The 23,097-nt window shown below is 37.6% G+C and overlaps 2 protein-coding genes across 4 annotated transcripts; both read left to right on the top strand.

The window, feature by feature from the left end:
- Window positions 1-414: 414 nt before the first annotated feature.
- Window positions 415-15,970, top strand: LOC110384129 (T-related protein). 2 transcript variants are annotated; one of them, XM_064034458.1, is made up of 8 exons: window positions 415-697; window positions 8,501-8,662; window positions 10,356-10,476; window positions 10,560-10,703; window positions 13,528-13,804; window positions 14,016-14,132; window positions 14,386-14,725; window positions 14,902-15,970. In XM_064034458.1, the coding sequence occupies exons 2-8, from the start codon at window positions 8,502-8,504 to the stop codon at window positions 15,137-15,139; spliced, it is 1,398 nt and encodes a 465-aa protein (XP_063890528.1). In that variant the 5' UTR covers window positions 415-697; window position 8,501; the 3' UTR covers window positions 15,140-15,970. The 2 variants fall into 2 exon arrangements, with proteins under 2 accessions (XP_063890528.1, XP_021200912.3); XM_021345237.3 differs by having other exon boundaries at window positions 14,893-15,970.
- A 626-nt stretch (window positions 15,971-16,596) lies between these two features.
- On the top strand, window positions 16,597-22,323 carry LOC110384178 (origin recognition complex subunit 3). Of its 2 annotated transcripts, none has more exons than XM_021345324.3 (12): window positions 16,597-16,661; window positions 16,915-17,061; window positions 17,297-17,472; window positions 17,803-17,911; window positions 18,129-18,346; window positions 18,599-18,746; window positions 19,045-19,170; window positions 19,267-19,581; window positions 19,914-20,294; window positions 20,733-20,966; window positions 21,433-21,617; window positions 22,170-22,323. In XM_021345324.3, exons 1-12 carry the CDS (start codon window positions 16,635-16,637, stop codon window positions 22,264-22,266), a joined length of 2,163 nt encoding a protein of 720 aa, XP_021200999.3. In that variant the 5' UTR covers window positions 16,597-16,634; the 3' UTR covers window positions 22,267-22,323. The 2 variants fall into 2 exon arrangements, with proteins under 2 accessions (XP_021200999.3, XP_049703339.2); XM_049847382.2 differs by having other exon boundaries at window positions 16,643-16,727.
- Window positions 22,324-23,097: the final 774 nt, after the last annotated feature.

The following is a 23,097-nucleotide window of genomic DNA, read 5'->3' as shown; positions in this document are numbered from 1 at the left end:
TGTAGTTAAATTAAATGCAATATAAAGTTTGTAGTTCGAATACGTCTTTCAAAAATGTAATTGGTGGTAAAGTTTATGGAAATACAAGTATTATCTAAGTGACCGCCTCAATGTTGCGCAGGATTGCCTCGCCAGCGCGCGCGCCTCGCCGCCAATCGTTTTGTTTGTCAATACGTCAGAGGCGGGGCTTCGCGCAGTAAGCCTGTTAAGTCATCTAGTCGGGCACAGCGTAAAACAGCCTTTATTGTAACTGTAAAAGGTGCTCTTTTGCTTGTCATGAAGAATCAGAGGTTTTAAACATTTTACAGGAAAAGGTATTCTACAGTGAGGCTGTATGATTGATTTTTGTATGGTGTGCTAAGATTGTAGTGGGTATGTTGTGCTGTGTATGCGCTAATGAAGTATAGTGCGGGCGAGTTTGCGGTAGTGGCTCATGCAGTTGGCACGCCACCACTGATTTGTGATTTGTGACAAATAAAGGAACTAATTTCAGCACATACGTTACTGAAAGATCTGTTTCAGTGACTGAATTATTCCGTGATTTATTAAAGCGCTTTAGTTACAATGTATATTGTACAAGTTTAATGTGAATAGACGTGGATTGTGAACTGAAGTGGTTAAAAGGATTATTTATTATTTTGTTTAAATGTGGTTTATGAACCGCCGAAATTGAGGACAAAATTGCAGGGGAAGAAAGGTAAGAGATGATAATTTATATAAAATTATTAAGTTATTTATATTTAACTTTCAGGAATTGAGGATAACTGCATATTTCTTGGTTATTAATTAGAATAAGTACATACACCGACGAGCATAATGTTTTCCATATAAAAAGATAATACCTGAACACACTTTGAAAGCTTTCACATCACATCACATCATCAGCCTATCGCAGCAACTGCTGGACATAGGCCTCTCCAAGTGCACGCCACTGAGATATCGATTTTCGATATTGAGCTAAAGCTTTACTTAGCTGAAATACCAGGCAACGAATGTTGGTTTTTCTGATACGGATGTTTCATTGGTATAGAGATATCATTACAATAGCGAAGCCTATTTTAAACCCCGTGTTAAAATACAAAAGTACTTAGAAAGGTACATCTCCACCGTTCTTAGAATCATCACGATGAGCACCGAGAAAAAGAGAAGCAGAAGTATTGCTGAATTTATTTATTTAACCATTTATGTACATTGTAAACACACATGATAGAAGTAATAAAATAAAACAGTAGGTACTTACATAGGCCCTGCTTATTTCCATAGAAATTTCTTAAAGCAGACCCATAGTAGGAGAGTGAGAATACAACTAAGTAGATCCTTCCTTTCAGAATTCAGAGCAGAAGTCTGAAAAAGTTTAGCTATTGTGTATTGAATAAATAGATTTTCTTTCTTTCTTTCTTCTATTAATGCCGCGGGGTTTTATAAAGAGAGAATAAATACAGTGAAACTTAGCTGGGATTCTCATAGACAAATCTCAAGCTGTGCAGTATGAAAATATCTTCCAAACTTCTCTGCATTTGAGTAGTTTTTAATCACAGATTTTTATTGTCAACATTTTATTCTTTGTACAGTATTTCTAGACTAGAAATTCTAGTAGGGTGCATCAGAGGTAGGTGAGCACCCAGTTCTTGTGACATCTCACGGGGATTTTCCGATACCATGGGTAGGTCTTTAGGTATTCAAGTACTTAGTCTCCTTTATATGAAAAATGTTGTTTATTAACCATTATTAACACATTTATGAAGTTTTTTTTCATAAAGTTTAGGCTTATTGTATCTGCATCGCGCATGCATTATATCTCACGGGGTACCAAGAAATAATCCAAAGGTTCCTCAAGCGTCGAAATAAGTGTAAACGTCGTCCTTTCTGCCCTGTTTCTAAGTTTTTGTAGGCAGCAAAAAACCTATGTTTTCGGCTTCTATTTCTCCCTGTCAGCGATCATACCGACATCCACTCCCATCTAATTCATGTGCTTTTTAGGTAATCAATCCACCTTTTCCTTGGTCTCCTTCAGTCTCTCCGTCTATAAACATTCATACTTTCCTAAACTTCTCATCGCATCGCGCGTCCAATTGTCCATATCACAACAAACGCTGACATCTCGCTTCATCAAATTAGGTACATACATATTTTAGAAGTTAGTCGTCGCTACTAGCTTTAATTTGACAATAGCTGAAACTTAAAGATCACTGAGCTTTCCCGAAAACTACTCATGAAGAAACTAACAAGATTCCTCCTTGTATTCATGCAATAGAATATTATACTGTTCAGCAGCATTTTGGCCACATGGGCAAGACTCATCTATTAATATATGTCACTAAATCGAAGTCCAGAATACATTATTCCTTTTGCACTTCGAGTTTTGTTACAATGTATTCGTAAAAGTAAGATGCGTCGGCTATCCACAATATAGAGGCGTGATACTAAAATCTTCTCTTAATTGCTGAAGTCCTCATTTTAATACCCTGTGTTGTGGATGACGAACCACTGTAAACATTAAACACTCAAATGATCTCGCTTTTAAAGAATAAGAAAGAAAGAAAGAAACATTTATTTGCATAGAACATTGGTGGTACCAGTTTTTGCAGAGGTTAAAAGTTCAAGCTATATATTCTGCCAAACTTGGCATGCAAACCTAGCAATCAATCCTTTGAACGTTGTCTTCCGATACAGATAGACACTACCATTATTGTTTTCATTTATTGGTTACCTACATTATTTTCCAAATTCAAATGTCACCGTAAGCAGTAAGTCATAGTAAGTCATAGCGAAAGGCGGCCATTGATTTTTGTATACATAGTCTACTAACTACTTTACATCATGTGATGTGCTTCCCAAATTGATTAACATTTGAGAATGTATCCAGAATAAAAAAATACTGATAATCCAGTAGAGCGAATTATAAAACCTCATATAAGTGAAGCGCAAAGTGATATAGAGGGTGTTGACGTATAATAAAATATTGTAATCGCGTCAATTTATATGACCTAGGCAATTTCTTCCTCTCTTATTTTATGGTAGAGGTTCGCAACTTAATTACATTGCCGCCATCTCGTGCGAGTGGTGTTCGTGTCCAGTTTTGGTTTTAGTTGGAGCTATAAAAGGTGCAGTATGGGGCGTTAGGTAGCACCTGACGTCGGGGTTTATAGAGTGAAGACGCGTGCGGTATTGTGGCGGCGAGGCGCGGGCGCACGCACAAAGGCGGTGCGGCGTCGGCGGAGGTTCCGTCATCGGCTGCGAGGCCTATCGGCGCGTCCGGCTCGCCACAAAGCCCTACAATAAACTTTTACAACGCGCATAAAACCCTGACTTTTTAACCCGAGTTATTTGAATTAATATCAATTCGGAGTTCCTCAATGGGCTTTACTCGTCAAACTTTAAAGTTTTATGACAACCACAGAATTGAGGAATAAAATTTAATTGAAATGTAGCCCGAAAAAAAGTTTGATTGCGGTTATCAGCTTCCGAATTTGAATATTTACACTGGACACAAACAAAAGAAGACGAAGCAATTGTCTATAATAGGAGAAGAGGAGACGTTGAGATTTTTAGTTTTACATACCTACCTAAAGACAAGTCACTGTGATATGGATTATTTATGTTGTTTGCTAATGTAAACCTTTGTCGGTACATATAATGATTTATATACCAAAGTTCTATATAAAACTTGTTCTGTCTTAAAATGAGGTTTTTAAACAAATAACATTTTAACGAAATGTCAACTATAATAAACTGAATAAATCAAATTGCTGTCAAACAAGCTTTCATTAGCAAATCAAAATGTGAAATAATAATTTATGAAATCTGTGGAAAAATAATAAAATTTCGGTTTCATTACATGTTCATGTATAATCCAATTTAAAATTAATTTAAAGTATCTTCTATTTGAATATTATAAACATGAGATAATTATAATGTTGTGTTACTGTAAGTGCAAATGTTGACAATGAGGAAAATACCTAGGGTACATACCTGTTAACTACATTAGACTGTATACATACACAATGATCGTATTTGAAGGTACACATTATGTACGTGTTTAGTTATGTACACAGGCATGTACTATATGTATCTGCGTATGTCAGGGAGGTGTCTCTTCAAACGCGTCTCATAATATGTCAACAGAAGAAAAATATATTTTATTTGTAAGGTCGAATGTTATTGATCATGTGTTGCGGCTATTTGATTTCTGTCTATTGTTTGATTAACATATCAAGGCTGGTGGTAGTAGGTATACACGTAAAGTGATAATGAAAATTCAAGTTTGAAACACCGATGACGCAAGACCATTAAAATACTTACTTGAGTTTTCGGCATCGTTCCATTTGCATAGCCTTCTCGGCCTTCATTACACAGCCATTCCGCAAACTTTGAAATTGGAAAAGACAACACGAGATGTATTGTTTCAATGGTTTCAATATCGGTTTGGTCGGTCTTGCATTTGATAATTAGCACCTCTGAGTTGGGCCGAGGTGCGCGGGCTCGGCGGGACAATTGTGCCTCGACATCGGCCGCACACATAATACGTACATTTATCGAAGCGAATGCCATAAACGTCCAATCACCGGAGCCTGGTTCCTTTCGAAACAGCCTTCAGAGCCACTCGTTGTTATCTTTGATATTTTATAGGATCTGTAAAACGTCGGCGCTGCGACGCGATTAAGCGACATTCCTCGCGCCCAGCGGCCGGCGGTGCCGCGAGCGCGGGGGATGAAGCGACGCACAGATAAAAACGTTATTGCACGTAATTAAAAGGCGATAACTATTCACATTGTTGGGCACGCTCCGAGCACAGTTTGTTGCTGTACGAGGCACCGAAACCGGGGCCGACATTCGCATCGCGCATCATATTATTTAACCTCGCCATTAAAAAGAAAATGTTCGCAGTACATCTATACGACTAAGTTTAATATTTATAACTCATGGAGTCGTAAAACGATGAATAATGACGCTGCAGTCGAGTGGGCTAACGCTGTAATTACTTCGCCTTTATACATACCCGTTGGTTGCTTTCTTGTTGTTTAATGCTTAAATGTTGTAGGAATACGATCCGAACCTTCGGATCTATTCTCTGATGTGGACATAAAACATATTACGAGTTCTTTCTTCTTCGCAGGGTCTTTATGATAAATATATAATTTTCAATAAACCGTGTACTTTAACTTCGGCAACAAGAAACGGCCTTTCAATATTTGCAATAGGTACTAGTTTGTTGCACAGTGTAGCTATATAAGTACCTACAAAAGGTAACTGATTGAAGTACCAAAAGGTACATTTAGATTGAATTACGATTATAAAGCTGCTCTCTGTCACAGACTAAACTGAACTCAGAAACTTAGCCAACATTGTGGGCTATCCCTCCATTAACATTTATTATTTAACAATTTGATGATCAATCGAAAGTTCCGTAGATCCAACTTATAATGAGGCAAAGATTTAATCAAATAGATAAAAATGAATGTATCAACGCACAAATTGTACCAAATATGAGCGCGTTGATGTCTTTTGTAGGGGGATTAGATTAAGGGATTAGCTTGGAGTCCCAGAAATTATTTCAGTCGCAATCTTTGTAAATAACTGAAGAAAATGTTTGATAAAAGTCACAAAGCGGTGCTCCAATTGAAGATAAGTAATTATGGTGATTCCTTGTGGTTATTGCGGTCCTAGTCTTTTGCGGGCGAATATGAGATCCTTGTAAGCGCGGCACGATTTTTATGACTGTCTGTGGTATGGTTTCAAGTACATAGGTACTTAAGATACACAGACCAAGCTTAAATATTAAGGTTACGTGGACATACCTATAAACCATGCCATAGGTTACAGTTTCAGTTATTTCGATACATTCTGGGTGACGTTGTTTTGTTTAAAAGTATTCATACTTTTTTGGCATTTTTTGGTATCTAAACAATGTAATAGCGAAAAATTTGCACTGATTTTCCAAGCTGAGATATGATTTAGCACAAATTTCCAGTCCTTCCTTGTATTGAAATTGTTCATTTTCGAATTCGACCCCGGAGACTTTGGAATTGCTTATTTCTGAATATCCCAAGAACCTGGAAACTTGTCCGTAGTAAAAAAAAATATATATAAAGTTTCCAAAAACGTTTCGATTTGAAATCTTATTCTAATGAAGTAAGTTTGTTACTTTTTCTTCAGTCCAGTAACTATTCTCAGTTACTCCGACTCTTCGACATACACCAATGTTCTGCAATATTCAGGCGCGATGACTTCGACCGCTTAACAACCGACATTAACTTTGATGTTTGTTTTAATACCAATGAATATTTAGGATTGCTACAATGTCTGAACATAAAACAGACATAAAGCAGGCTGTGTTTTGTGCTATCTATTGGACAGAATCTATGTAATATGTACCTATGCAATTTTTGTAAAGGTTACCAGGTGATGAATGTCGAGAGTTTACGAAAATAAAAAAGATGTGGTTATGTTACACATATTTCGACTTGATCAGACGTTTGCTGTATAATTATATAGTACCCAATGCTATTTTAGGTAACCTTGTTTGTCTATTTGGAGAATCAAGGGTCTTTTAATCCATTTGACTTTCTCGTTTTCTTTTTAATAAAGACTTTTTAAAACCTATTGTACCTATGTCCAGTAGCCAGGACGCTGGTTTTAATCTTGATCAAAAGCGAAACATAGTTGACAAATAACATCCATTGACCGCTGCAGAAATTTTAGCATTTATGAAGTCGTCAGTAGGTACTACAACGAAGGGCACATATACGGATATATGTACGGAAATTCTGGGTTCTACCCAAACTGGAGACTACTTAGCCTCACAATACTGAACTACAACCAATCGTCACCAAAAATGTGTGCAAATTCCATAGCTCAATAAAAAAAACCTCAAGAATTCGAGAACTCTAATTTAGAAATCGAAATTCATCAACCCAAAATTAGATAACGATTAACGCGTAACAAGGCACAAGACATTTTGAGCACAAAAGTGTAAAATTCAACGTAATCTAACAAGAAGTTGAATTTGTCAAAAATACCAGTCAGAAGGAATGGGACGTTGAACCGACGTAGCCGGTGATAATAGGTACTATAAACATTGGACCAAGATCGTGCTCGAGCCAAACTCATAATAAAATATCCGGCTTATTTGCCACTGGCGACGGATTTCGTGATGTCTTATGCCTTCCTGAGAAACCCAAGTATTGTGTTTGGGAATAGTCTTTTTTTTGGTCTTTTCATGTTGTCTAAGTGTTGAGTATGAAGGTACCAGGGCTTTGAAATGCTGACCATTCGTTCATTCTTGCTCCTGTCCTTATCCCAATTTTATTCAGGACAACGTCTACCGTCATCAGCTCACAAGTAATATTGTTTCTAGCTATTTCAATTTTCACACAGTCAATCCATCATTTCTTTGCTACAGGTCCGCCATTTTTTTGAGGCTATATCAAGGAGGGAGTCTCACTAATAAATTATACATAGAGGTAGATTATTTTCTAAAAAAACCATGATTCTAACGTCGAAATTCATCAGTATTGAAAAATTTTTTAGACCTTATAGGTACAATTGCTTATTGCTTACATAAGGAGTATGTTACCAATTTGTTTGCCGTCAAATAACATCGATGGCGTAATAGGGTAGCTCGGTAATGTTCGGTACGTAATTGAATTTATACGTGTCTCTAAAATCAATATTTGTTTCATGACACCTTTTGAGAATCATTGCGATATGACATTTAAAAACAAAGTAGTATTTCACGATTCTAATCTGGTGTGGAAAACTTCAAAACTTGCCTTCGTTGCACTGTTTTCAAGCATAAAACGTTAGTTATTTATTTCAATAAGTAATAGGAACTTTCCTGGTGTTAAAAAAATATAAGAATCTTGGGTGTCTAGCTTTTAAAAGATTCAGTTAAATTTCGACATCATCCTCACATCTTCGACAGGCGTTGCCGACGGCAGGTCAGAAGCTAGGGAGCCTCACAATCAGTCTTAACTATACTTTAGTTTTATGGATCTATTATGGTCTGACATCAATTGATATCACTACATAGTATAAAACAATGTCACTTTTCCTGTCCCTATGTCCCTATATTCCTGTGTCGTTCTGTACGCTTAAATCTTTAAAACTAGGTACGCAACCGATTTTAATAGTGGAAGAACAAGGTTTATACGTATGGTAACATACATTAAATAGTGGGGAAATACTGTTATCCCGTGCGAAGCAAGGGCGGGTTGTTAGTTATTATTATTATACTATAAAATTGCTTAAAACACGGGGTTGAAGAAGTCGGATAGGCAGTCGCTTCATGTAGGTAATACATACACGGTAATACAGCCAGGTATCTGGTTATACTGAGGCGGCTTTATATATTTTTTGGAACACTATACTACTTACTTACTTACACTACACTACTAACACTTATACTAAGTATGTATATTGAGAGAGTTTACTATACTAAGTATATTGGCACATCGAGAGGGTTATTTTTAAAAATAAACAATATGCTTTTGTTTACCAGGATGGCAGCTTCGCACATCCTGAGCGCAGTGGAACCGACAGTAGGCGGCGGCAGTTCCCGCAGCGGCCGCGAGCGTGAAGTCAATGTGGCACTCGACGACAGAGAACTGTGGGTCAGATTCCAGACGCTCACCAATGAGATGATAGTCACTAAGAATGGAAGGTAAGATTGTTGTAAAATACTTTATGTACATAGTATGATCAAGCGACTGGTTCTAAAGGCTTCTTTGTTTGTAAAACGGATCCATAAAGATTCGTTTTGCTTTCCTCCCCCCCTCGAATCAGGAAAATATTAACATAGATTGAAGTACATATAAGTAAAAACTATTTAATGGGACAGCAACAGTTAACATAGGTATTTCCTTCATAGATTTTACGAATTTTCAATGCGACATCTTTGCGACGCGAAGGAACGGGCTCGTAGGCTTGTTTTTAAGACTACGTTGGTTTTATCTTTTATTGAACCACTTTACAATAAGGCAGAAAAATAAATAATAGCTTTAAAATCTGAATGATTTGCAACGCATTAGCAGCTGAGTGCTATATTAACAACTGTTCACAAAGCAAACAACATTTCCGATATAATTATATTAGAGTAATATAATACAATGCTCGTGCCTCATGTTTAGTTTATAAATAGATAACGATCTTTCTTCGAAGTCTTCCCCTACTGTCGTAGAAACATAGTGGTATTTCAGGCATAAAAGGCTGTATACTGTAAACTGTTACTGTTACAACCTTTGGATCGTCCCACTGCTGGGCACAGGCCTCCTCTCACACGGAGAAGGATTGAACATTAATCACCACGATTTCAGACTTTATAGTCCAGGTTTCCTCAATTTGTTTTTTTCAAAAGGCAAAATGGTTCTGTTAATTTATAAAAGTGAAAAACAGATCCTGAAATGTTCTTTATGGAAGCCTTGTGAGTTGATGGTAAATCTATCATCCGACTACATGATGATAGGCACCGTGTTCATTAATTTTAGGTATGTAGATCTGTTTTTGTTTTGTCCTGGTTTAAATAAGACTGGTCAGAAAAACATTAGTCAGAGCAAATGTTTCAACAATGATGGTGTACTTACACGGTCACATTTTGCCAGTGCTAACCGCCGCGGCCGGGCGGCTAGTTTTCAGCTATTAACGCGGTAGGTCTTACTCATTAACGTTCGGCAGCTAACTGATGCTGCCCGATGCTGTGAGCAATGACGGATCCCTTACCCTTGACGAAGTGACGTTTTGTTCTAGAGCATAGTGGTTATATGTTCGTAGGTACTATGTGTTGTGTTGTATGTTACAGTTTAAATGAATTTCATTGAAAACAAAAATATTTCTGAGTGAATTTTATAATAACAGGACTACGCACTAGGCATATATTTATTATTTTTGTCCATTGTCTTCACTAAGTTCAGGGCTCGTATATTAGGTACTCAGTCAGTGTAGTAAAGTAATCAGACAAACATAATATCAGTTGGCATATGATTTTCATGTGGTACATAGTACTTCGATGAGATACCGACTCTGATGAGTATCTTCACTTAAATATTCGTATTTTTTCTTTTCATTCAGTAAATAAACAAGGCTTACCTTGCCCGAAACGCATCTTATATTTTTTGGCTCTAGCAGCCATACAGCATACACACCAGCTGTTTTACTGACCCATTACCATAGGGTTGGTGTTTGACCATTACCTGTTCCTAGCAATATACTCGGTCCCGAGATAAGAACAATAAAACATTTTCTATGTTATCTAACTGATATCGTTTATCTACGATACCTTAGAACCATCCATAGGTACCTCCACCGTAATGCATGTTGTAAATTAAGCCTAATTATATGATTTTTTCTTTTGTTTTCAGACGAATGTTTCCTGTAGTAAAAGTAACTGCCAGTGGGTTGGACCCGACGGCAATGTACACCGTGCTATTAGAATTTGTGCAAGTGGACTCACATCGCTGGAAATATGTCAATGGAGAATGGGTATGTAGATAAATATTGCAGTTACGAAATTATTCCTAGTTACCCTAGCTTAGGCCAACTAATAAACCGATTATTTTTCACAGGTTCCCGGCGGGAAGGCAGAAGTGCCACCATCTAATGCAATTTACATACATCCCGAGAGCCCGAACTTTGGAGCGCATTGGATGAAGGAACCAATATCGTTCGCTAAAGTTAAACTTACCAATAAAACTAATGGAAATGGACAGGTATGTCGATGAAAATATCGTATTAAACCTGAACCTACATCATTATTTAAGAAAGACAATGCAACATAAATTGTTGCCTGTGGAAAATTTGAATAACGAACTAGTTACATAAACAAAAACGCATTTGCGGAGCAGTCTAAAAGGACTGTTTACGAGATAAGTACTTTGTAGAGTTTACAACGAGCATTTACATTGTTTCTCATAAGCATAAACGCGTTTCGAACAGGATAAACACAAATTACGGATTCAATATTTATAGCGGGATCTACGCCAGATGATGTGCCTGACCGAGCATAATAATTAGTTCACAGTATTGTCAGAATAGTAATTTTATAACAGAGAGCTTTCGAGTGCAAGGTGTGAGTGTGCTACAGTTCGGGGCTACCGCTACTTCATAAGCAGTTCTCACGGTTGTATGTGGTGCGAATGAATATGAAAGCAAACATCAGATACATCTAGATCCATATGTTGACGGCTCGGTGTGAAATCTGTAGCTTTACCAACTGTTTAGCGGGTGTCTGTACGCACTATCATTTGTAATAATTATTGTCTCTGCGCGATGTTTACATTACACATATCCAAAAAATAAGCTGATGCCCCCTGTGGTCTTTATGCTAACAGTCATTATGTATGGATTATCCCACTTTATACATTGCTATAATATTGTAGGTTTTTGATAATTCAAAACTGTATGTAAGTACTGTATGTTTGGCTCGAAGGGGGGCTGTGAGGCTGCGGTACACGCCCTTTCCACGTATGTAAATAGCGGGAAAGGCGAGGTCATCCTTAAGGTTGACATTAGGAACGCCTTTAACTCCGTAAATAGAGATACCTTGTTGACGGAAGTTAAAAATGAAATTCCAAAATTATATAAATTTCTTTGGCAGTGTTATAGACATTCAACTAAATTACTCTATAAAGACAAAGTTCTAGATTCGGCCGTCGGATGTCAACAAGGTGATCCTCTGGGGCCTGCCATTTTCAGCTTGGCTATTAACCCTATTATTCGACAGCTAAATTCTAAATTTAATGTGTGGTACCTCGATGATGGGATCCTAGGAGGCGACGCAGATACTGTAGCTGAAGACTTTAGATTTTTAATACAAAAATTCGACTCGATTGGCTTACAACTAAATTTATCAAAATGTGAAATCTTCATCCCTGATAACAACCAACAAGTCTTTTCGAAATTTCAATCCATAGCTCCAAATTTGACAGTACTAGAAAAAAGTTCCCTTCGCCTCTTAGGATCACCTATTCTCGATGAGTCCTTCACCAGTTATATTAACGAGAAAATTCAAAATTTTAATGATGTTTCAGAGAGATTATACAAAATCAGTATACATTCGGCCTTCACTTTGATTCGGTACTGTTGTTTTGGACCAAAATTTACTTATATTCTTCGCTCCTCACATATATGGAAGCACCCACAAATTTTGGACAAAGTTGACCAAATTATCAGAAGCACCCTCACCTCCATCCTCAATGTGGCCTTGGACGATCGAGCCTGGCAGCAAGCTGCACTCCCAATACGCATGGGAGGTCTCGGCGTCCGCAAAATTTCAAGTGTTAGTTTACCGGCATTCCTCTCCTCGGTTCACAGTACTGATACATTAACCAGAAAGATATTGTCGTCTTCTGCACTGGTTGATGTTGAAGTACCGTGTTTGACCGATGCGCTGGATGCCTGGAAAATGGCTACTCCCAATACGGATTTGCCCGGCAACCGCTGCTCTCAGAGACAATGGGACGGGCCGCTCTGTAGCACTATACGGAATAATCTATTAAATACGTGTAATAGTGCTGCTGAGCGTGCCCGTTTGTTGGCTGTGGGAGAGGGAGTCGGGCCTCTGGTTACAGGCGATCCCGTCATCTAGCATAGGCACTATGCTGGATGACACAACGTTCCGCATCGCTACATGCTTACGGTTAGGCGCTCCCTGTGTTGCTCCGCATCGCTGCCATTGCGGTGAAGCCGTCGACAGCCTCGGGCACCATGGTCTGTCGTGCTGCAGAAGTGCTGGTCGTATTGCACGGCATGCCAGCATTAACGACATTATCCGTCGTGCTCTTTCCACCGCCGGCGTGCCAGCCGTGTTAGAGCCTAATGGACTGGTACGTGACGATGGAAAGAGGCCAGATGGTATGACGTTGTTGCCATGGAAGTTGGTAGGCCCTTGTGTGGGATGCAACGTGCGTCGACACCCTGGCGCCATCGCATCTTCCCTGCACGGCAGGTCATGCTGGTGCGGCTGCTGCTTCTGCAGAGACCACCAAGCGGCGCAAGTATAGTAACCTTATTGGGAACTATACTTTTGAGCCGTTTGGGGTCGAAACGCTCGGACCATGGGGCCCGAGTTCGCGGTTACTTTATAAGGACATCGCGAAAAGGCTTGTCGACGCTTCGCGTGACCAGAGGGCTGGCTTATTCTTCGGACAAAGAATTAGCATTGTCATTCAACGTGGCAATGCAGCCAGTCTTCTGGGCACGTTTCCGGAGGACAGTGATGCGGAGGAATACTTCGACGCCTGATCGATGCTCTTTTATATTTTATGTTTTATGTTTATATATATTTTGTATATAGTATTTTATTTTTAGTTTTGTATAAAGATAAGTAGCTTAAGTTTGTATATATGTATAGTGTGTACATTATAGAAATTTATCAAAAATAAATATCATATGTAAGTACCTGTATTTAAATGCCTGATCGGGAAACCCAATATTACCTACTAACTTTGAAAATTAAGTGAAATGTGGGGAAATAACACATGTAGATATTTAACTAGCTTTACATTTTATTTAACAAAGCATTTTTTTTTTCAGATAATGTTAAACAGCTTACACAAATATGAGCCGCGAGTACACCTAGTAAAGGTCGGTACAGACCTGCGGAGGATCATGACCTATCCATTCCCGGAGACGCAGTTCATAGCTGTCACCGCTTACCAGAACGAAGAAGTGACGTCACTGAAGATCAAATATAATCCTTTTGCTAAGGCCTTCTTGGACGCAAAGGAAAGACCAGAGGGGTATTACCAGAGAGATTTTGTGGGCACGCATTATCCTCAACAGAGTTCTTCTCCACATCAGTATCCGCAATGTAAGTAATTCTGGTGATATCCATTCTGTCATAAAAGCAGTAGGTATGTCGTTGATGCTTAGAAGAGCGTGAGCGCATCATTTATTAGTGTTGTAAGCATGACTATGCAATATCCTAAGCGCGATCCCGGATCTAGCTTAGCTAGTACTCTCTCTCTATTAGAAGACAAGTGTCAAGAAGACATATTGTCTAACATCAAATTTATTTTCAGTTGGTGGATGGTTTGTGACGTCGCAGTCGCTATACGGAAGTAGCAACGCTGCTTCGAGAAGACCAGCGCCTTATCCGCCGCGACCACCTTCAAGACCACGAACGCTATCGCCACCTTGTGAGTATAGTGATGTAGTTTGAATTTCCCTTTGCCTTCTTAAAGCCCCCTGCCTCCTATTATTATAATTGATTATACAACGACATTTTTCGATGGTGTCTGAATGACAATTTGTCTCTTTTCTCTTAAACTTAGCATTAATTAACGAAAACAGCTTTGCCCGCATGTTTCTTCGGCAGGACTTCTGCAAGATTTGTTTTAAAACGATTCAATCCCTTGATTTTCGTCACTACATTCAGCATTTACTCAACAGCGTCATACAGCAATCCAGAACGCACGACCACAGCTACAAACGGCAGTGGCAGCTACACATGGGTGAGCAGCAGTGGCTACTGGAACTCGACGCAGGGTGGTAGCTCCCCGCAGCCCAACACCTCCCCTGCCCCGTACCGCACGCCCCCGCACGCGTACCCCGCGCCCCTGGAGTATGCGCCCGCGCCTCCGACGAGCACATCAGCGCCATCGTCGGCCCCTGCCCCCCTCTACCCGCTACAGTATGAAACTCCAGCACAACATCACTCGCCATACTACCAGCATGCGTACGCACCGTATGCCCATCACGCGATTGAAGATATTTCCTATTGGCCTAACAGGTTAGTTCATATTTCTGGATCTGGAAGACTTATTTTTTTTAATCGATTTCCCAAAAGTAGGTTCTCAATTCATGGTAGTTTTTTTTTTTTCGAACCAATTTACCAATACTTTTGTTAATGTTGGAGTCCCTAAAGCTAATTTTAAACTAAATGTTTATATATTTCAGTTTGAACAGCTACGGTTACCAGCCATCTGAGTACGTCGGTACAGGAGAAGTAGCTTACGGCGCGGAGGGCATGCCTTTCGGGCCTACGGGGCCTACACTTGAAGCCGCCACAGCCGGCGAAGGCCGAGCCACGCCCCCCGTGCAGGAACACCCACAAAGCGAACGAGAGTACAAGTATAGTACCGAAGAAGATCGTCACTCGCCGTGCGACGAGTCCACGCTACCGCCACGCTCACCACCACAGTGACCCATAGATTATACACTATTTATAAAACAATATTGATTCCGAGGCCTTTTAAAGATTATATTTTTTTATTCTATGAAAGTTAAGGTTGAAAACAATCGGTCCAGTAGGTACCTACTAAATCTTTTTCAGATGTTTTTATGTAAATAGGCGTAGATTTTAATGTATAGGTGTGTATTTTAATGTATGTATAGGTAAACAAATGAAATTCGAATCTGCATCTGCGGACATCTTTACGTATTAAGTATAATAGTTTCAATTTCTTGTAATTACTTAAGTTTTAATTTTGCACTCATTAACAATTATTTTCTAAATTTAATTTTTGACTCATTGCGTAGGTATAATTTACGGTCAACCCTATCAGTATTCTGTAACACCACTGTAGCTTATAAATGATCAATTCCGAGAGCAACTTATCTCAGCTAAATAATATGAGACCACTTTGGTGAATCTTAGAAGCACCTTCAAGAAAATTCGGCCATTAGTTGGCAAACAATTTTTCAAAAGTGGCGCAATTAAGCGAGGTAATATCGAAATGCTTTAAACAAAAACAATAATAGTAATTTTGTGTTAATTTACTAATTACAATTAATCAAACAGCTGCTTTATTTCCTCGTTATGAGAATTGTATAATATGTAAGAAGGGAATAAGAATGGCATGGAAGTTTGTATACAATCCTAATACAGCTAAGATTGCTGAGAATGCGAATTTAAGTTCGCAATACTTATAAATAAAATTGTGGTGTTTTATGGCCTGATTTGTACCAATAGGTATAACATAATTTAAATTCTTCTAAAAACCTGTGTCTATGTTGCCAATAAAAGCATGTTTCTGTTACATATAAAGTATTTTAATTTTCTCCATCTTCTTTTGCTTTTCATTAAGTATTTTTTTATGAAATTAACCTAGTTGCGTAGTGCTCATGGGGCAAAGCGTCTTCTGCCTATGGAAAAGTTCCTTCAATGCTCACTTTATGCCCGTAACATTTTAAACACCACTTAACATCCCCTTTTTTAGAAAAAGAAAACCACAAATTATGAAAATAACAAAAACTATACCTCTATAAGTAATGTTGCTTGTAGTCACCGGTGTGAGTTGACATCGGGTATACTTTATTCATATCCATCACGATTGAAAATATACCCTAGTTAAATGTTGTGGTCGAATATATTGAAAATCCCAATGCAGAATCTGTTATAATACGAGTAACTGCTACATTTGTCTGTATATCTGTTTATGACACCCCGTCAATTCACAAACGGATGAACTGCTGAATTTTTTTTTTTTTCTGTTTTCTGCACCATGGCAATCTGTCCTAAAACAATAAGCCACTGAGTGGACCTAACTGCTGAAATGCGGTGAAAAAGTCTAACGAGAAATCGTTGTCATGATTTTTTGTACTGGTAACACTTAATGTCAATGACCCAATGACATGACACAACTTTTGACAGTGACATTTTACTACCTGACATGACATTTGGCGCGCGTTATTGAAGAATGGAGTCCACGGTTTCAGTTTCTAAGGTAATTTATTATTTTAATACAGTTTTATAGGTCATCAAACACAATTTAGTTATAGAACTTGTATAAGTAAGTACTGTATGCAGGAACTTTACTTTCATAATGGTTAAACTTTGTAGTAAAGCCGTTATGCGCCTGCGCTTACCGCCTGGAACACAACATAATTTAAAATCTTCAAAATAAATATAAACATTTGAGTAGAGATGCTGCATTTCAACTTAATTTATTAATTTTTGTTACTTTTATTTGATTCTAGGGAGTTTTCCTGTTCACAAATGGTTTTAAAAAGGGAAAAGTTAGCAAGAAGAAAAGTGGACAACCCCTGTTTGAAAAGATGTTCATGAAAGAACTTTGGTATGAGACATACAGACAAAACTGGAAGTACATTGAAAATGAATTGCAGGTAAGTAATATGGTTTATTATGCAGTGATTCCAAGATCAAGATAAACTTTCACATCGTATTTTCAGTTTAGACCAATGTTATAATTTTTTTACTTTATATAAATTGACACCTATTATCCCTTGTACACACAGTTGAGGTCTCACAATAATGTCTGTGACCTCTCTCCGCCTTCTTACAAATTTTACCACATGCTTGAAACTAATTTTATTAATATAATTAAATTCTTATTTCCAGGAACTACACCAAAGAACATACAGTCTGTTGCTGAATGATATAGTTAGTTACATTAAAAATCATGGTATCACTGAGTCGGCCACATTGGAAGGTATTATTCCGAGCGCCACACTTCTAACTGGAGTCAGTCAACCAGATCATGTCTCTCAGTTTACTTCTCTTATTGAAATTATCAGGTAAAGGGGGTATATAATGTCAAGGCTACAGTTATTAAAATATATACATTTTTACTATGTATATTTTGTACTAGTTTCCATCAGCTTCCCGAAGGAAATTCTTCGGGCACTGAGTTAAAATGTAGTCTGTAGCCGTCCGTGATTAATGGGCTATCTAAGACCAACGAGAATTTTTCTAATCAGAGCAGTAGTTATTGAATTTGTGTTCAAGGAAACAAACTCACTTTATAATATTAGTAAATATGTATTTAAGTGTGTGAAATTACATTCAATCTAATTGAGAGTATCCACAAAATTAACGTTAATTTTGTCCATTTCATCTTATTCCAGGTGTGAAGTGACCCCTCATGTGGCACTAGTGAACTCACAAGACGCACCTACGGTTAAACACTTGGTGGAAAATGCTGTATGGCAGCTAATTAATGGAAACCAAGCATTGGTATGTATCCATAGTAAAGTCCATTATTTAAATGGATAAAAAAAGTATGAAAAAAGAACCATAACCAAAATACCACTCACCAGCACTCTTATTGCATAACTTTTATTTTGAAGTTTGTAAAGGATGTCTATCCAACTGACTGTTATTCCTTTTATTTGATTTGAATTATGTTTGGTTCCCTAAGTTGAGAGTTTAAATCTTTACTTTAATGTTTCAGGATTTTGATGATGATTCAGAAGGGTGCATCAGTCAAACAAAGAAAATAAAGAAAAATCAATGTACGATGAAGACCTTAAAAAATTGGTATCTATCTAAGGCCATATTGTCACCAACAAAGAAAAAAACATTAAAAGCAAAGCAGCCATTAGTTATCATCATTCCTGATTTTGAGAGCTTTAACTGTAATGTTTTACAGGATTTTGTTATGATTGTCAGGTAAATTATTTATATATATTTTTAAGCATCAGTGTACCAAAATTATGCACATAAATCCCATGACATTAGCAACATTATACTATCAAACAACATTTTGTATTAACCCAGTATCATACATTTGTTGCATAACTTTTTTACATAAATGAAAACAGAATTGTCTATGTAGTTGTAGCTGTCACGATACTTACTCATGTAGCAGATTGCAAAACAAATATCAATATGAAAATTAAAACATTCATAATTTATTTCCAGTTCCTATGTATCAACAATGCCAATAGTATTAGTATTTGGGGTGGCAACATCAGTATCTGCACTACATAAGTCATTTCCTTACAATGTATCATCCAAGCTTTTAATAAAAGTATTCCATTCTCATGCCTCTCCTGTTTACATGAATCAAGTAAGTTAAAAATATTTTTTTATTATTTTAGACTAGTTGTACCCAAACCTGGATAAAGTATAAACTAAGTAAGTAAGCTTATGTCTTTTCTTTGTCAATAGGCTATGTATTTACCAAATTTAATTTAAATTGGTTCATTAGTTTTGGCGTAAAAGCCGAACAAATGGACAGAATGTCTTTCGCATTTTTAATTTAATTAGTAAGAATTTTTTGTATTCCTTAGTCTTGCAGAAGCATATTTACGGTTTGTGATTTATAAATCCCCCATTATGAATAAAACAATGTGATTTATTTTCAGGTTCTAGAAGATATTTTCTTAACACACACAAGCCCATTTCATTTATCAGGGAAAGCATTTGAACTGTTGACTGATGTGTTCCTCTTCTATGATTTTTCCGTCACTGGCCTCATACAAAGTATAAAGGTAGGTAATGAAAACATTGACTTTGTGTAATAGCTGGTTTTTTTTTACTAAATATTCTAAATAATGTTTCATCACTTTGTTTGTGACTATTTCCAGTATTGTATGATGGATCACTTCTACGGAGACAATGTAAAGGCTCTATGCTGTGACAGAGAGAGGCTTGAAGAAATTATAATGGAGTTGAGCGCAGATGATCTAGAAAGCATTCGACAATTAATGTCTTTCCGGCCGTTCCTAGAACAACAGGATTGTAGAACTAAGATCAGTTTGTTTGAAGATGACAATTTCTTCAGAGACGCTCTTTATAAGAAGATAAACAGGCTACACGATTATTTGTACAGCTTTTATATGTGTTTGAGACTGCTAACAGTATTTGTTAAAGATTTACCAAAGAATTTGCTGGGGAAATCTGTGAGTATACTTTTGCATGATAAAAAATCGATAAATTTTCTTAATCAAACATAGAATATAGGTTATTTTGGCAATCTGTTAAAGCGCCTGCCTGTAATGAATATCAAACCGCACGTGTGCGCGTAATAAGAAAAAAAAGAGATGTAACGTAATTACCTTTGGGTTTTAAGTACATACATACATAGGAACAAACCAGTTTATTGATATCTAAGCTGCTTATAACTTGAGTTTGACGCAATTCCTATAGTGTTTTACTATGAGTTCATGGGATAACATCACATAGGTATTTATGTATGTCTTAATCGTTGTTTTTATTATGTTTATAATTGTAGGTCCGAGAGATATACACGAAGTGCGCCTCAGAGAGTGTAACAGAAACGCCAGCGTTCAAAGACTGCATGCAGCTGTTAAAGTTTCAATCGCAAATGAAATTGGTTGAGAGTATCAAAAGTGCCTTGAAGATAGTCAACACATATTTACAAAATCTGTCACCAGTGAAACCTCTACGGTTATCGCCTACGAAGAATAATCTCAATAACATTCTCCTAAATGATGATCTCGGTGAAAACTTCGTCAAAACTTTGAGAGTGCATTTGCTTACATTTTTAAGACAAATAGAAAATGCCAGTACAGACACAACTGTCGCTACGAACAGTTTATCAGATACCGAGGACAATGAAAATGTTCCTGGCAATAGATATAAGTTGAAGGAGGTAAGTTTTTATTGTAAAAGTTTTTGTTTATCGTAAGGATACGTTTTTACGCAAGCTGATAACTTCTGGCATGTAATATAACGTGTGACGGTTAAAGCCCGAAGTGCGGCTACACCTAGGTTTAACCACCTATAATTCTGGATTTAACCATACCTTTTGCACATAAGATAGTTCTAAAAATAAAATAGACCTTGCAGTTCATCAGTCTCTTTTGAAGTAAGACAGAGCTGCATGATTTGAATCTCCTTAATTCACTTGGGCTTGAAAAGCACAGCATAAAGTATCAATATTATATTCAAAAACACGGACCACAATACATGTGGGCCTACAAAAAAGCTCTTTTTGAAACGTCAAGCTGCTTCCACGGTTCCGAAAAGTCTCATGGAGAAGAACCGACAAGAAACTCCATGGACTCTAATAAACCCTTCATTGTTCTAGAAACTACTGAAAGCAACGAGAATTGACCGGGTACAGTCCGAGTTCGAGATGGTTCGGTCTCGGTTCGTCAGCTACCTAGAAGACATGTTCAGTAAGGGCTTGCAACCGGCGCATGCGCAGACGTTCCACGAGATATTGTTCTTCAGCGACGTGTCGAATGTCAGGAAGCACATAGTGGGCTCCCCTCGCGGTGCAGTTCATACAGCTCTTAGCAATCCTGTGCATTATTTGCAGGTAAATTGTCTTATTTATATTTTAGAAGTCATGTAAAATGTCTGGCAGTTTCACAACTATATCCTATGTTACTCGGGAATAGTGTACATTTTCAATAGTGAAAGAATTTTTAATTTTGACTAAGTGAACATGCCTTATGTGAACTCTGTCATGTAACATCCCTTAACCGTGGTTTTACAAACAAAATTGTCTAAAGACATAGTCAATTTAAATTAGCACGACCCCCTTCATATTGTGTAGAAACATTAGAGCTCGATAAAAAAAAAATAAACGATAACCATGTCAATATATCGCATGATAATATCCTTTATTAGTATTTTGACAAATAAAATTCCTAAAGATCTAGTTAATTTAAATAAGCAAAACCCTCTTTATTTTGATGTAAACATTTGAGCATTTTGACCATGGTAGTTCCACTATCCTCAAAAAATACACATATAATAAAATTATTGTACTTTTCTCCTAGTGTTCTTGCTGTCACCTACCATCATCAGACAGCGTAATAGACACATTACCCGATGTTTGCCTGGCGTACAAGTTGCACCGCGAGTGCGGCAAACACATCAACTTGTATGACTGGCTGCAGGCCTTCGCCGCGGTGCTGCGCCCAGAGGACGACGACGATCAGAGGCACCAAGATCCGACTGTGCAGTGAGTAACTTTATATATTACTAGCCATTTTCCCGTGGTTTTACCCGCGTCCCGTGGTAACTACTGCCCGTACCGGGATAAAATATAGCCTATGTTACTCGTGGATAATGTAGCTTTCGAATGGTGAAAGACTTTTTAAAAAGGTACCTAATTGAATGGGTTATTTATCATTCAATTTTGCATAAGTATAATTAAAATACTTGAACAAATATCCTGTAATTGTATTAAATGACTACCTACTACATGTTTATTTCCTATGACATATGACCTATGGGTTGAGTTTTTTTCTTTAATTTATTTTCGTTTGGAAATCACGAAACAAGTCTCGATTTCTTTAGATAAACGTTTTTTTGATTATTTTTTTGACGAATATGTAAATCTTTAACGACTACGATAAATGCTTTAGAAAAAGATAAAAAGTATTCTTATTAAACAGTTTTATGTGAGCAAAAACTCACATGGATTGTGTGACCTTTACATAATGGCGCAGTATTTGTGTTGCTCTTGTAGCTAATATATATTTTTCAATTTATTTATTTTCTCTTGTTTAAGGTTAAGATTCACTCGTGCAGTAGCTGAATTGCAGTTCCTTGGATTCATAAAATCATCTAAAAGAAAAACTGATCATGTAATGCGTTTGACGTGGTAATTTGGTACATACCAGTTCTATTGTTAATTTTAATTTATTAAAACACATTTGATAAAAGTAACATTGTTTTATTTGTCACAAATAGGGAAACGTAAAATTGTAGGCACATGTATGTCTCAACACCATTACAAGGGTAACTAAGTAGGTTCTTGTAGTTACGAAATCATTATGCTCATGATGCAAAAACTTATATGTCTAGTAACAGCAAACAAAGCTATGATGGTGCAAGAGAGTATTGCAGAAGTATTGCCTTTTGCGCGGATAAAATATTTTTTTGAAGTCACTAACTGTGCGTGAATCGCTGTCTGTCTTTTATCATCATGACCAGCCCATGACCACCTATGACCTTTTTGAAAGTAGGTATGCATGTCTGCGAATACAGTAAACTGCTGAAGTGTAAAACAGGACAGAATCGTTCTATCAATAGTAGTTTTTAACCAGATGACCTAATGTTCTTAGAAATCAATCTTGAGGCTATGTCAATAGTCTGAACCAGACCCGTTTCAGTTTATTGATGTGACATCTGACTGATACCAGTATAATTTACAACAGTTACCTATGGTGATCTTCACACTGCCCCGCATCACGCTGCATCTTGCGTGTCGACGCACCTACGCGCGTTCCTGCGGGAGTGCAGATCTGCATCATCGTGCGGGTTTTTCACGCACTCACGCGCGTAGGTGCGTTTTGTAAATTCACGCACAGCGGCTCTCATCGAGTTCCATTTTCAAATATACACGTCACGCCCATTCAAAATCACGCGCGTCACTGCGGGATCGCGCGGGGTTGCGTGTTTCTCCGCATGTATGTGCGTGATCCGCATGAACGCGC

The sequence above is a fragment of the Helicoverpa armigera genome, chromosome 4 (assembly GCF_030705265.1).
Source record: "Helicoverpa armigera isolate CAAS_96S chromosome 4, ASM3070526v1, whole genome shotgun sequence".
Lineage (NCBI taxonomy): Eukaryota > Metazoa > Arthropoda > Insecta > Lepidoptera > Noctuidae > Helicoverpa > Helicoverpa armigera.
This window is presented reverse-complemented; position numbering and strand designations above follow the sequence as displayed.